Source organism: Cupressus sempervirens, chromosome 10 (genome assembly GCF_028749045.1).
Source record: "Cupressus sempervirens isolate cs-2001-9-10 chromosome 10, ASM2874904v1, whole genome shotgun sequence".
In the NCBI taxonomy this organism is placed as follows: domain Eukaryota; kingdom Viridiplantae; phylum Streptophyta; class Pinopsida; order Cupressales; family Cupressaceae; genus Cupressus; species Cupressus sempervirens.
Window position 1 is genome coordinate 662,203,872 of NC_143127.1, and position 15,419 is coordinate 662,219,290.

The 15,419-nt window shown below is 35.3% G+C and overlaps 1 protein-coding gene across 1 annotated transcript; it reads right to left on the bottom strand.

Annotated features, from left to right (window-relative positions):
• Positions 1-528: 528 nt before the first annotated feature.
• On the bottom strand, positions 529-2,711 carry LOC149535570 (11S globulin seed storage protein Ana o 2.0101-like). The gene is made up of 5 exons (XM_089803795.1): positions 2,402-2,711; positions 1,737-2,104; positions 1,099-1,560; positions 781-995; positions 529-697 (listed from the first exon to the last, which is right to left on the bottom strand). Exons 1-5 carry the CDS (start codon positions 2,709-2,711, stop codon positions 529-531), a joined length of 1,524 nt encoding a protein of 507 aa, XP_089659921.1.
• Positions 2,712-15,419: the final 12,708 nt, after the last annotated feature.

The window sequence follows — 15,419 nt, forward strand, 5'->3', positions numbered from 1 at the left end:
TTAATAATAATAAGCTCAAAAATAATAAGTTTGAAATATTTGTTGAATGGCACGTACATGCATTCTATCGACTGCATATAGATCGCGTACCTTACACTTCTCTACCTTTCTTGCCTGGAACTCCTCTCTATATATATCTATTTCGTATAACTGAAAACTCTATATATCTATATCTTACCGTACCGTGTTTCTGTTTGATTAAATACGTTTGTATAAAAATAAAAATAAAAATAAAAATTGTTTGTATACATTTGGGTTCGACTTCCAATTGCTCCGTGCTTTTTTGTGTAGAATGATATTTGTCAAGAAATAATTATCTCTGAAGTTTGTATAGAGCATACATTGTGAACTTATATTTTTTAAAATAAGACCTGATTTCATTCCAACTATAAGAAAAACTTTGAAAGGCATGAGATTATATTTATTTCTCATTATTTCAATGACAACTATGTAGATCGCGTGTCATATTCCTTGTACATAAAAGCCACATCACCAGATCTCTTACGATGCCTTGCTTTCATTCACTACTCAGATTCTCTCCGCCATCCGCTGAGGGGGCAGAATGAGGTACTCGTGCTCTCTGTTCCACCTCAACTCATGCGCTTCTCCCCTCGATATGTTGTACGCGTTCATCACCACCTCCTGCGGCATCCCCTTCAGCACCGAATTCCTTCCGGTAAAGCTCGACCGCATTGGACTGCACATAAATCACAGCCCTCAATACACTTTTCCTGCTTATGTTGCAGACAGAGGGAAAGCAATAAATTGAAACTCGCTCACCTGTGGCATGCGGTGAAGGTAATCCATTCGAATCCCTGGTCGCCAGCCCTCTTCATTACGGCATAAAACTGAGGGATGACCAGGAACTGTCCTTCCTGGACTCGTCCGTCGAACACCCGCCTTCCCCTGTTTTCGACAACCTGAATTCGGGCATTACCTCTGGTGGCGTACAGTATTGCGTGGCATGCAACCCACGATGGCGCAAACATGGCTTCCTGCAAAATTGTTCGAGTTAAACATCAGAATTCGACTGTTTGAAACTTTGAAAACAACGGAATTAAACATTTTGAACAGGGTGATGAGGAACTTCAGGCATACAGGGCGGAGCACGCCTCTCTCGGCGGCCAAGTTGAGGTGGGAGAGAGCGTGGAGTTTGAAGCGGTTGACGGTGTTGAGTCTCCCTCCATCTCTCACAAAGACGTCGGCGTCGTCGGGGCGGTCGGCGTTGTGGCGCAGGCGCATGTTGCAGTAGAATTGATGAAGCCCACCTGGACTTACCCCCTCCCTCTCATCCTCCTCCGAGTCCTCTGCCACTGTGTTGAAAAACAGGGGCGCCCCTCTTCCTCCCTGTCGAGGTCGACGTGGCTCATTCACCCGCACCATGAGCCCACTCTCTCTGTTGTTCTCCTGAATGTCGATCACTACTTGTCTCCTCACTCCCAATGCCTCCGCTAACATGTTTGCATCGAACCCTGCCAAAACATTGCCTCCATATCTCTCCCCCTCACCCGCTCTCTCGCTTCTTTCCCGTGTTGCAGGGGATCCCGCCAAAAAGAAGGGCTGCCGTTGCAATTTTGGTTCGATTCCATGTGGGTGGGCACGGATAGAAAATGAAACGAATTAGCATTCAATTCAAAAGGGGCGTTGAAATAGAGAAGAAATAAGGATTAGCATTTGATTCGTAATCGGCATTGGAAAAGAAAGAGAATAGGAGATGGTTGAAATGAAATGCTTACTCGGTAACGTTTGTCGAGCTGGTTCTGATGGTTGGAGGCGTCGGCAATGGCCACGGTTCGGAGAGGCCTGTCGCCATCGTTGTACCACCAGTATGCCACCCCTGCATAGATTGCTACCACGTCTCCTCTTCTCACTCTTCTTATCTTCTGCGAGCTTTCTTCCCGTGCCCGCTCACGCTCGTGCCTCGAACACTCTTCTTCCCTTCCTCCTCCTCTTCCTCTTTCCTCCTCCTCTTCTTCTCCTCGCCCTCCCTGTCCTCGTCCTTCTCTTCTTTCTCTCCTCCTTCCGCACTCTCCTTCTTCTTCAAATGGAGACCGCCTGTAAGTCTCTGGACACCCTGGAAAAACCACACCAAGCCAGCCCTCACCTGAACAATCATAAATATCCACATTAGCATTATTAAGTCATAACTCATTACGATATGAGCATGTTAGTTCATAAGACACTGCACCCGCATCAGCAATTCAGTTCATACCCACATCATCGATTCAATTCATGAGTCATATCATATCAGCAATCTAATTTACGCAATTCAGCTCGAAAGTCATACCCACATCAGCAATTTAGTTCATAGCACCAATTCAACTCATAAGTCACACTCACATCAGCAATTATAATTGAATGAATAAAAAACCATAAAGATATATCATGGCGTAGTTCCTACCCTCAACGACGTATCTGATTTCAGGAACGTTTGAAAATCTCTGGAGTGCGAGGGAGTCCCTTTCGACAGTCTCTCGGATGAATTCAACACCAGCACAGTCCAATTCATCATTATCTTGCCTGGTAGAGAGCTCAATAGTGCCGCCCTCTGATCTGATAGTTTCATGTGGCTGTTGGGCGGTCAGATGCTGCGTTCTGCAGCTTTGCTGTTGCTGCATCAGCCCCTCTCTCGGCTGTTGCTTTTGCCCATTCGCCACAGAGCAGCAGCAGCACAAGAACAGTAGCAGCAAGGCTCTCGTGCTTCTCTCCATTGTTGGTTTCTTACACTGCTGATAATGCATGCTCACTTTCATAGTGTTTTATAGCAGGGCAGTGGCGATATTATTAAGGCTTCGACTGATGAAGAGTGACAGATGGAAGTGAGATTTAAACAAAACAAATGTCGTATGTGCGGTGTCAATGGCGGCAGCAAGCAGCCGCATCGTGTGATGCGGGTACCCTGCCATGTTTCCCTCAGACCAAAAGTAACCTCACATATGTCTAAGAAATTTTGCGCCTCACATGTTTTCGCGCAGTTTTTATTATTGGAATGGGGCACTATACCAAATGAACCTTAATGCAGTTACGGAAAATGATGATTAGAGGGCCTGGAAGGGAATCCACGATGACTGAATTCTGATTGATATTGGTAAAATAAATATGTGATGATGGTGAGAAAGACGTATGCTTAGCCCTTGACGTTGTGGTAAATGCCATACCTCAACGAAAGCTGTCTCTATCTCGGGCAGCTACCGGGCAACATATTTGCAGCCAGTCAAGCTGTCCAAACCGAAAGTTATGCCGTATATTATGTTACATCCCCCATATCGTATATCATACCTGTGTAGTCATCTGCAACATCGGTAAATTGTCAGTCCTGACATTATTTTTAATATAGCTTTAAATAATATTAATATTAAGATGATAATCATATTAACATTATTTAGACATTAATAGTTTTTTATATTTAATAGAAATATATAAATAAGATACCTATTAACTTATCTTTTTATCCATGATACTAGTAACTTATTATTATTTTATATTAATTTTATGATTACTGTTCTATTTATTATTCATTATTATTATTTACTATTATACAGATTGATTTAATAATTAAAAAATGTATTATACAAATAGTAAATTAAGATAAATCAACTATATTATTTATTTCATTTAATATTCTAATATTATTTATTTTATTAATTTTATATTAGAATTTATTAAAATAAAAATAATATTATATTTAATATTATATTATCATATTAATTCGTTTTAACATAAATATACAATTATATATATAAGTGTGTGTGTATGTATATGTTTATTTATTTATTTATTTTAAATAAGTATTTTTAATCTTTAAATATTTTTAGCTTGAATTTTATGATGATGTTTATATATGAAATTTTCATAGTCCATTATATTTCATGATAAGAAAAAGAATTAATATCATTTATAATGAAAAAAATTAAATGTCAAAACTATTATTTTCTATAGATTTGTATAATCTTTGCCTTATACAAATTTGTATCTATAGGATATATAAATTATCATTTTATTTTATTTTTATTAATAGATATAAGAATTATTTAAATATTTAATATAAATACCATTTTATGATATCCTAAGTCTATATATCCAAGACCACCTAAATATGAGGCTTGTAGGCTCTTGCTATCATTTAATAATACTTATTAAAAAAACAAAAACAAAAACAATTATTTTTTAAGAAAAATAGAAATATTTCTTAAAGAAAAATAGAAATATAAGTTTGTATCTATATTAACATGCGTTTATAATTACATCAAAATATATTCCCAAATTATCTTTATTATATTATTATAACATAGTCAATTCATCATATTTAACTATAAACTCTTTCATTGATATCAGATCTTAAATATCAATAAAAAGGAATATTATAACTAATATCATAATATCATTTTAATTTTAATCTTCATAATTAAAAAATATAATATATCTTAATAAAATTTAATAATCTTCATAGTCATATATTTGTATTAATAATTTGAAAAGCCTAAATGTTACTCGTCATTATTTTTATTATTAATTATTAACTACAATTATTATCTCAATCCAAGTAACCATTGATGGAAATAATATTATTCCCATTGTTTAGTTATATCAAAAATAAGGTAGGAAACATTAACCGATGTTGCAGATGACTATACAGGTAGGTACGATATACAATATGATGGATGTAAGGTAATATATGACATAGCCTTGGGTTTGGGTAGTCTGACCAGGTGTGAATATGTTGCCTGATAGGCAGTGCCTCTATCTCATTTCTACTCCATATAAATATATAGAGAAGAAGGAATTTGCTTTCTAAGTAACAAGGAGGTGTGACATTATCTCACAAATTAGTCAATCTTTCAAATTTGGTATTTTTAGGTTATATGAAAAGTTACTATGAGGAATTAAAAGGTAATCAACAAAATTATGCTTAATGTAACAATTGTTTTAAAGTTGGATTAAGGAGAGATCTCATCACATACTTATCTTTTATTAAAATTTCTTATATTACATTATCAAGTTGATCATTGCATATAAATTTACGAAGGGAATGGGATACTACTTGCTTTAAGCAATGAGGAGGTATTAGAGAAAAATATAAGAGTCGGTTAATCTTACAATCTTGATTTATTTTATTACTAGTTTGTATAAAAAATCATCTTTTATATAGATTAAATCTTATCAAAAAATCATGCTTGATGTAATAATTGTCTTCAAAATTGGGTCAAATAAGCCTCCCATAACATATGTTGGTGCATCTTTCCTTGAAGCTTATGCTCTAATGTCACTAACAAGGTTAATAGAGTAGAAACCAAACATCATATTTTTCTAAGGGAGTTAAGGAACCATCACTAGTTTAAGTCAATAGTTGGTTAATGTGAACATGTTCAAAGTAATTTTAAGTTGTCAATATGTATCTTTTATGAAGTTTCATGTCCTTTAAAATGATGTAGAAGCCAATATAAATGGATAACGCTTTGAAGCTAAAAGTTGCAACCACAATTAGTGCAAGAAATCACAAAAGTGAGTGATCATTCCCTTCCTACAAAGAGAACATAAGCTTAATCTTGTTCAATTGTATTACAACCACATAATTCCCTAGTAATATTATAAGCACATTAACATTATTTTGAATTTATTGGCTCTCCTCTACAAAAAAACATGTCTAACATGCAACACTCAATATGAACATTGTGCCATTACACATTATTTGCATGTTAATATGCATGACTTCAAATAATTGTGTAAAAAATCTTGTTAACATTAGCAAATTTGTGATATTGCTATTAGGATTTAATTGTGTGGTTTTGAGTCAAACTCATTGACCCATGTTTCATGAGTAGTGATTCAACATGAATCCATCTCTCATGAGAATAAATGAAACACTTAAGGACTTATTGGATCTAGGTGAGTGATGCTCACAAGGGTGAAGCATCAGGACTTCTTGGGAGGTCACCCATCCTAGTACTACTCCAGCCTGAGCGTGCTTAACTACAGAGTTTCCTCCATGGTCAAACCCAAAGCTTGCAACCCCATTTGAAAATTTGTTTATGTGGACTTCTTTAGCCACGAAAGAAAATATCATTCGTTGGGAGTGTCAACTAACAGATTTAGCCATGAAACGGATACTGGTCATTGAAAATCTCAATTGATAAGCAGATTAAAGGTTGATAGTTGATTATAAGTCAATCCAAACTATTATTTTCTATAATTTAATTGCAATATACATATTAATATATCTATTTATATTGGTAGTAAGATGTTCTATAGTTAAATAAGCCTGTGAAAACCAATTGAATATGCTCACCCCTTTCTATACATTGGAGTTTTCATTGCCTACTATATTATTTATATAGCATGGTTTATTATGTTGTATTCATTCATGATTATGAACTTATAACTATTATGTAGATTTTATAAAGTCTTATTCATGCATATCTTAATTTTTTTTTGGCCTACTAATCTATTATTGTCATTTGTGTAATCTACAAACACGTATATCTCAAAAAAATTACAACACTATAGGTCTAGGATCTAGGTCTTTGGTATTAGAAAATTGTTTCACGTGTAGTACAAACATGTGCACAATAATAGGAGCATTTTCTAGTTGTGTCATCTTATGAGTTACTCATGGATCTCAAAAAAAGGTTAAAATGTTAAAAGAAGAAAACAATAGAAGTATATTCATAAATTTAGACAATAATGAATAAATCCTTAGAAGAATAACATGAAGAACTCTATAAGAACTTCCATAAATTCATGTAGCAATACTATAATTTCCTAAACAACATTTTCTCAATAATGCAAAACCATTTCAAGGTATAAATCAAACTAGACATCTTGAAATTCAAAGAAAAAATTATTATTCTTTTGACATGGGTAATAGGCTGAAGTCGAGATTAATTATTATTTGTTAAGTTCAAGTAGACTCAAACTTAAGACCTCCTAAATGAGAGGCTCACAACTTATTTTTGCGTTGTGGATTTTTGTCTAAAGAACACATTAATAATACAATACCAGATAATTAGAAACATGTTTAGAAATTTTTAAGCCACTTAATAAATGTAGAAAATATTTCTATTATAGAGTTGAAGATGTCTATTCAACATCTATTGATGTAATAAGAAAGGATACACATGAAAGGGATAATAATTTCTTTTAGATGTGAACTTATTGATATAATTAATGAGAATACATTTTTCCATGGTCTAACACAAAAATTGGGCAAGTACATCTAGCATTCAATGTGGAATTCCTCAAACCATACTTTCTGTTGGAATAACCAAATGGGAAGAATACTTCTGAGAGGGGGGTGAATCAAAAGTATCACACTATAACCTTAAAAACTTCTAACTAAAAATAAATTGCATGCATGTAAACATATCAGTTAAGCATAAAGTAAACACATGAATCAAAACACATAACACCAAATTTGGTAACCTAGAAACCCTCCAAAATGAGAAGATAAAGCTAGGGTGGGGATGATATCCACAAAATATCACTGCAGCAATAAAGTTTGACCACTTTTGATGGTTTTCCCTATTAAAGGCTTTACATTGTATCAATAGTGACCTGTTTAAAGGATTTGCAAACACTTTACATGAAGTGTCACCTTGTTAAGGGATTTTATCACCTTGTCAAAGGTTCTACAACCTAGTTGTTAAGCTAACCCATCAATATAGTATTTTCTTTCTAATACAATTGCTAGAGAGTATTAGATTAATAAATTTGATAGCTTACAATCCTTGATTGTTGAATTCAAGCACTTGATCTTCTCTCCCTAATCTTGATCCTCTGAGATCTGATATCTGTTCGATGCCCTTGCTCTGTTCTGGTCAACTAAATATACAATGTTGATCTAATCACTAAGTCTTTAACACCTCTGCTACTTGCCCTATTCTGCAATTTGCTTACCTCAATTATTCATCTTCTTAGTAACTTCAAATCAAGGGGTCTTTGCCTTCTTATAAAGACTTTGAAGACTTAGGGTTTGAAATGAATCCACGAACTAATTTTTCTCACTCAAATCCTTGGATTTATCCTATTGGTTGCTTGCAATCTCCACTTTTCTTATTGGCTGCATGTTGCTTGCATAGGTAAAAGATAAGATTCAAACTTATATCTAAAATCCTTCAAGATTCATCCAAAAATGGTTTGCATCTAAGTTTTTGAAAGCACAAACTCATATGTTGATTCTGTGTTACTCAACACATATTAGATTAGTTGTGCTTAGTACATGTATGATTCTAGCTTGCTCGGCATATGTAGCATTCTGGCTTGCTTAGCACATGTAGCATTCTAGCTTGCTTGACACATGTAGCATTTTGGCTTGCTCAACATCAATTGTGACTTGGCACATATAGATCACTCAGCACCTAAAGTTACTCAGCACCTATTGGAATTCTGGCTTAGCACATACTGTGGCTCATCATATATAGTGTACTTGACTTTTCTATGAAAATTGGTTAAGTGTGTTGACCCTCGATTATCAAAACCAATCTGAGACGAACAATCTCCCCCTTTGACATGAGTGTCAAAAACACTTAACTAAGAATTGTACTTGATTTTATGAGTACATCATTTACTCTTGTTCAGCATGTTTCATAAACTTATTCAAAATTTTGTAAAGAACAATAAACCTCAAAAATCTTATAACTCCCCCTAAGCTGATGTGCCATTTCCATTCCTGTAACCAAAATTCTTGTGTTGAATTTGTATCATGCTAATGTATCTAATACTCTTTGCCTTTGCCCTATTTCTGCTTTCTGTACTACCTTCCATTCTTATTTACAACTCCCCTAAAACATTATATCTCTCCCTTTCTATTTACACATTATGTCTTTACCCTTGTTATTGTTTCTCCCCCTTTATTATATCTCCCCCTTTTTGACACTGATGTCAAAGGGTACTAAGGGTTAAGATCATATTTTGCCAAAAATGTATTATTTACCTCCATAATCATCTTGAGAGCTGCATCCCAATTCTTTGAAGCAATTTCCAATGATTTATACTAGATGGTAGTCTCTTCTACAAGATGAACAAGTCCATTTAAAGTAGAAAGATTAGGATCTTTCTTTAGAATAGTCTCTGCATAGGCTTGTTCTTTATGGAGTACTTCCAGATGTGGGGTAATGGAAGATTGTATCTGCATTAGTTTGGCCTTGATATTGGCCTCTTTTGCTATTAGTATAGCTAATTCTTTTTGTGTGAAGCATTTGAGCAAAATGCTTCTCACTTTGAGCTAGATCTTTTGGTAGCTACATGCTAGAAATATTTAGATTTCTCTCCAAGCTCAGTATCCTTTGGTTTGTCTCTTGTGTGAAATATGAGAAGTCACACAACTTTTTGTATAATGAGAATACATTCTCAAGTACAGTCTTTTTCTTTTCAATCTTCTTCACCAATTCAACTTGTGAAAGTGCTATATCACTTGATATTTTCTCATTGACTTTTCCTTGGAATTTCTTCTCAGACCATTCCATGAGTTTTACATTGGTTTCCTGATCTTCATTTGTCACCTGTTCTACAATATCTAACAATTGTCCCAATATTGGCTTGGTTTCATCAGGTGTTTGCAAGTTGAAGGCATCCAAAGGGATGTCCTTAATTTCATGTAATGCTTGCTTTTGCTTATACTCTTTCCTGAGTATCTCCTAATTCTTTTTCCTTTCCAATGCCTATTGCATGATGTTTATCTGTTCAAGGCTCATGGTTGTATAATCAAATTTTGGTATCTCTATTTCTTCATCTAATGTAGGGTCTCCATAGCGGAGTACCCTTGCAACCTTAGTAGAGCTTGAGCCTGGTGCAAAAATTTGCAATGGCATTGCATTAGTGCTCGACTTCTAAAGGACTTATGTAGGAGTGCCAGTAGTTGGTAGATTAACTAATGTCTATATGGCGGCCTCCTCCTCTTCCTTTGGTGTGTCCTTATCTTCATCCGATCTCCCTAGATCAATCATAATCAATTGGGGTGTACCTTCAGTTTGTATTGTAGGATTGGATGTATCAGTCTGTCCTATTTGCTTTGTTGATGTATCTTTTTCTTCTTCTGCAGTCAACTTCAATTGCATTGTGTCAACTGTTCCTGATGTGTCAACTATTGGAAATGGTAATGGAAGCATTAGAAGTTGAGAACTAGTAGCTATAGAGATGATAGAAGGTGATTCTTGTGGATTCACCTTATCTCTAATTGAGTTAGGTACTGCCTTTTGCAACTCATCCACACAGACCAATACTAGATTTGTACATAACTTAGCCTATTGAATGGATTGGTCAAGGATCTTTTTGAGATCCTCTATACTTAGTGGATTGATATTCTAACAAGATTTGTTAGGAACATCTTTCACAGTTATGGTATTTGCAGATGTGGTGATGACATGTGGAGGGCTAGGAGGTGGCAATTGTGTGTCTTACACAGTCTGTTCTTCTTATTGATGTTGTTGATCAGTTGTTTCCATTTCATCTCCTTTTTGTGTCTCCTCTTCTTCTACTTTTTCCTCTTCATCTTCCTCTTTTTTCTCTTCTTCTCCTTTCTCTTCTTCTCCTTTCTCTTCTTCTTTCTTCTCTTCTTCTCCTTTTTATGTTTCCTTTTCCCCATTTTGTTTCTCTACCTTCTCCTTCACACTAGCCTCTGCCTTATCTACATTATCATCTTCTTCAGTGTTTTGTCCCTATTCTTCTCCATCCTTGTCAGTAGTCAAGTTATATATTGACTTCCACAATCTTGTGGATTAATTTACAACTTCTTCAATTTTGTTTTACAAAATTTAGAAGGCTCTATATTTCGGTGCAAAATTTCCCCCATGTTTCTTATTCGCCTTAGCAATTTGACCTTGAGTCAATTCTGGCATCACTTGTGCCAATGTGGATTCTCTTATTTCCTTTTCCATTTTCAAACAATAATGCCACTTATTTTCAATAATTTCATACAACTCCTTGGGCATTGTATTGTCCAATTCAAGAGGAGTATTCTTGAATTCAGCCATCATGGCATATATTGATTCTTCTACCTTATTCTAATCCTCTCTACTTAATTTATTGAAATCAGTACTTTTTAATTTAGAAAAATTTACATTCTTTCTAACATTATTATAGATTTTATCAATATTTGACTTGTGAACATGGCTTACCACTCTAAATTGGCTGATGTCTTATGATTTTGTTCTTTTCTCATCATTAGATTCTGGTTGTACAACATATTTCCTCCTTGGTTTCTTCTACACTACACCAATCTGCTCAATAGCCTTCTTCTTCTCTTTGACTTGTTCCTTTTCCTTTTGAGTTGAGGCTCTTGTGGTGGCTCTTATCACTGGTGTTGGGTTGGCTTGGGTTGGCTTTGCAACCTTCTTTGCTTTGGGCTAGGCTATAGGTTGAGCTTTGGCCTTTCTCTTGGGCTCGGCTTGAGTTGGTGCTTCCTTAGCTTCTTCTTCCTCAGCACCTTCTTTGTTTTCTTCATCCTCACCTAAGCCATATGTAATCTGCAGTGGGCCTTGCCCTTGTTCATCATCTTCACTCTCATCTTCTTCTTCTTCCTCCTCTTCAGTAGCCCCTTCAATTCCTTCTCCAAATTTCTTCTTAAATTTCCTCACCAGTTTATCCTTCCTCTTTATCATAGAGGGTGACTTCAACTCATTTCAACTTTGGATTTCACAACATCATATGTTCCAAAAGGTTTGGCAGTCTTATCAATTTCCTCTGCAAGCAATGTTGTGATTGTTGTTGATGCTTCATCAATGTCTAGCTCGTATAACAATGGTCTTAGCCATCTAACCATTGGAATTGTTGCTTGGATATAAGTGTGATGAATGTCAACTAAAAAACAAATATCATCAATGTGCTAATCCATTAAGGAAACTGGTATCCTAAGCCTTTGTTTCATGGAGTTCTTGAAATCCTCAAAGTAACTTGTCATTTGAGCTTCAAAGTTGTCTGCCATTTTCTCAATGTACTCATTGATTTGAGTAATAGCTGACTTGTTTGATTTCCAATAAACTTTACCAATAGAGGGAAATTCTTTCAAAAAATAGAAAAATATGCAGACCAAGACTGATCCAAACTTACATTGAGCACGTTTTGATCTCCTGATTACTCCCAGATTCTCCATGATCTACTGTAAAAACAATTTTGCTAGATCATATGTATGATCTTTCTTGGCAAGTTTATAAGCCACATCCACAACAATGCAAGGAACACTATTCAATATGCTTGATTGATAGAACTTGTGAGATATCACTCTCACTACAAAATCTAGAAGGGGATTTGTGATAATATCAATAATCATGCCCCTTTTGTTCCATTTAGCCCTAGTGTTCTTTTCAATAGCTTCCTTGGAATCACTTGGCAAGGTCTTTTACTGATCCAGGGTTGGAAAACCTGTAACCCTATGTATGATTCTCTTTGTTATCTTGATAGGTCCTCCTTCTAGCCTTAAAAAACCATTATGTATTCTACTTAGGATAATTATTATCCACTTGGTTTTGAAAACTATGGGGAAAACTAGGGCATGGGTTAAACCCTTTTTCTAAACTATTTGAAATTCTTCGTTCAACACTCTATTATCACATAGTTTATTATATGCTTGAAAAATCTCTAGGTCTCCTATTGCTCCTGCCTTACAATTGTAACACTTCCTCACATCCTGCACCATCACGAATTTGGTTAGAATAATGGAGAGTGCACCGACAGGGTCATTCTTATAGGCTACCTCTAGAAGTGGCCTAAAATTGGGTTGTTTAACCTCATTGCTAACCAATTGAACCTTGTGGCCTTCCTTTTCCTTGGGGTTTTTAGAACTGGATGCCATTTTGTAAATCTAGGGTTTCAAAAGATATAAAACTTTATAACTATGTAACTCGGCACTTGGAGAATAACTTAGATCAATGAAAATGGTGCTTGATCCTATCAAAATCTATGCAAAAGCTTCAATGCTGTTCATTAATCACTTTTGCACTCTTCTCATTCTTTCTCTATGTTTGAATTACGAGAAATGATAAAAAAAATTGACCTTATACTCTTTTAGAACCTAGCATTAAATGCTTAGTGAATATACAGTTGTACACTCAGCTCTTGAAGATTTCAACATAACTCAACTTCCATTGGTTTTCCATCACTCGGCTCCAACTAGATTTCCTCTTCACTTGGCATGTACTGACATTTACTCGGCATCTAAGGACAACTTGGCAACACTTGCAAAAATTTTAAGATTTAACTTTGCATCTTTTCTCATGTTGTTTTCTTCTTTGTAGTGCTTGTTTGTCTTGGGACTGATGTATGATAAAACTTTATAAATCAATCCCTTATGCCTTCTCTTTCTTAGTTTGATGAAGTGTGATCACTTGACCTGTTAGGTGAAGTGATCCCTTCATTTGATGTGCTAACCTCATCTTTCTTCTTCCATGTCTTGTTCATTTGTCCTTTGACATGTTCTATATCCACCTTCTCTTTTCCTTTTTTGACTTCTGACTTGGGTGCCTTTGACTTTGTTGGGCAATTCCTAGTGATATGACTAGTCTTCAAGCAACTAAAACATGTGGTTTGACTTAACCATCTATTTTAGTTCCTTCTGAAATGTATCCTTATGCAATTTTCAAGAATGTGTCCATATTCTTGACAGTAGTGATAGCTATACCCAGTGTTATAGTCCCAATTGTAGTGATGACCATGGTTACCTTCTATTGTTGCCTAATTTAATGTCCACATAGATTTTGATCTGCACTCAAATGCTCTATGTCCATACTTCTTGCAATTGTAGCAATGACCTTCAAATTTTGGTGTTCTAATAGTCCTAGTCCTACAGTTGTGTGCTTGATGTCCTTGCTTTTTGCACTTATGAAAATAACTTGCATTCTTAGGCTTATCATGATAATGGGCATTCTTGCTCTAACATACATTAGAAGTATGTGTTGGTCTCAGAATGGTTTGACATTTGAGTGTCAACACACTGAACCACTTTCTACATTGAAGTCAAGTACACTATACATGTCAAGCTACAGTATGTGTCAAGCTAGAATTCCAATAGGTATCGAGTGACTTTAGGTGCTGAGCATTATATAGGTGTTGAGTGATATATAGGTGTCGATTCATAGTTGATGCTGAGCAAGACATAATGTAATAGGTGCCAAGAAGACTAGGATCAAACATGTGCTGAGCACTAGTAATCCAGTATGTGTCGAGTAACACAGAATCAACATATGAGTTTGTGCCTTCACAAACTCAGATGCAAACAATTTTTTGAGCCGACATAGAATGACTTTGAAGGATAATAAGGATAAGAGTGAATCTTTTATATTTCCTATGCAATCAACATGTAGCCAATTAGAAAAATAGAGAAGGCATGCAACCAATGAGAAAAGTGTAAGGAATGAGCGCGAATTCAAGATTCAATATGGATCGTAGATCCATACCTAACCCTAAGTCTACAAAGTCTTTAAAAGGAGGTTTAGACCCCACAATTTTATGTTACTAAAAATAAGTTAAGGAATTTGCTAAGCATATAGCAAAATTGCAGAACAGGGCAAATAATAGTGGCATCATAGACTAGTAAATTGACTAGCAATTACACATCTAGTTGATCAGAACAGTACAAGGCATATGATCATATACCAGATCTTAGAGGATCAAGACCAAAATGAGAAGAACCAATGCTTGAAATCAGCAATTGAAGATTGTAAGAAATTAGGTCAAATATTTCTAATACTTTCTAGCAATTGTATTAGATAGTGAAAATCCTATGATGATAGGTTAGCCTAACAACTATTTTGTAGATCCTTTGAAGAGGTGACTAAATCCTTTAACAAGGTGACACTTCATGTAAAGTGTTTGTAAACCCTCTAACCAGGTCACTATTGACATAGTGTAAAGCCTTTAACAAGGTAGGCCTTTAACAGGGCAGACCATTAGAAGTGGTCAAACAATTATTGCTACAGTGATTTTGTGGGTATCATCCCCACCCCATTTTTACCTTCATATTCTTGGAGGGTTTCTGTGTTACCAAATTTCTAGTGTTATGTGTTTACTCACATGTGTTTACTTTATGGTTATTTGATATGTTTACATGCATGCAGTTTACTTTCAGTTATTTGTTTTAAAGGATTTGAAAAGGTTAAAGTGTGGTACTTCTGATTCACACCCCCCCCCCCCCCCCCCCCCTCTCAGAAGTACTCTTCCCATTTGAATATTCCAACAGTATGTCCCTTTTTACCATAGAAATAAGAAGTAGTTTTAGTGTTCTTACCTTTGTTACTCCTTTCTTTTGCAGTCTTGGATGATTCTCCTTGTTCAGTGTTGGTGTAACCAAGTCCTAAAGTATCATTATTGGCCCTTGGTGATTTTAGTAGCTACTCAAAGTACTTGATTGCCTTATTGGGTTTGTTGAATATTTCTACAACTTCCTTCTCTCTTTTTAGGTCATTTTGTAGTTGTTCATTTTACATCTTCAG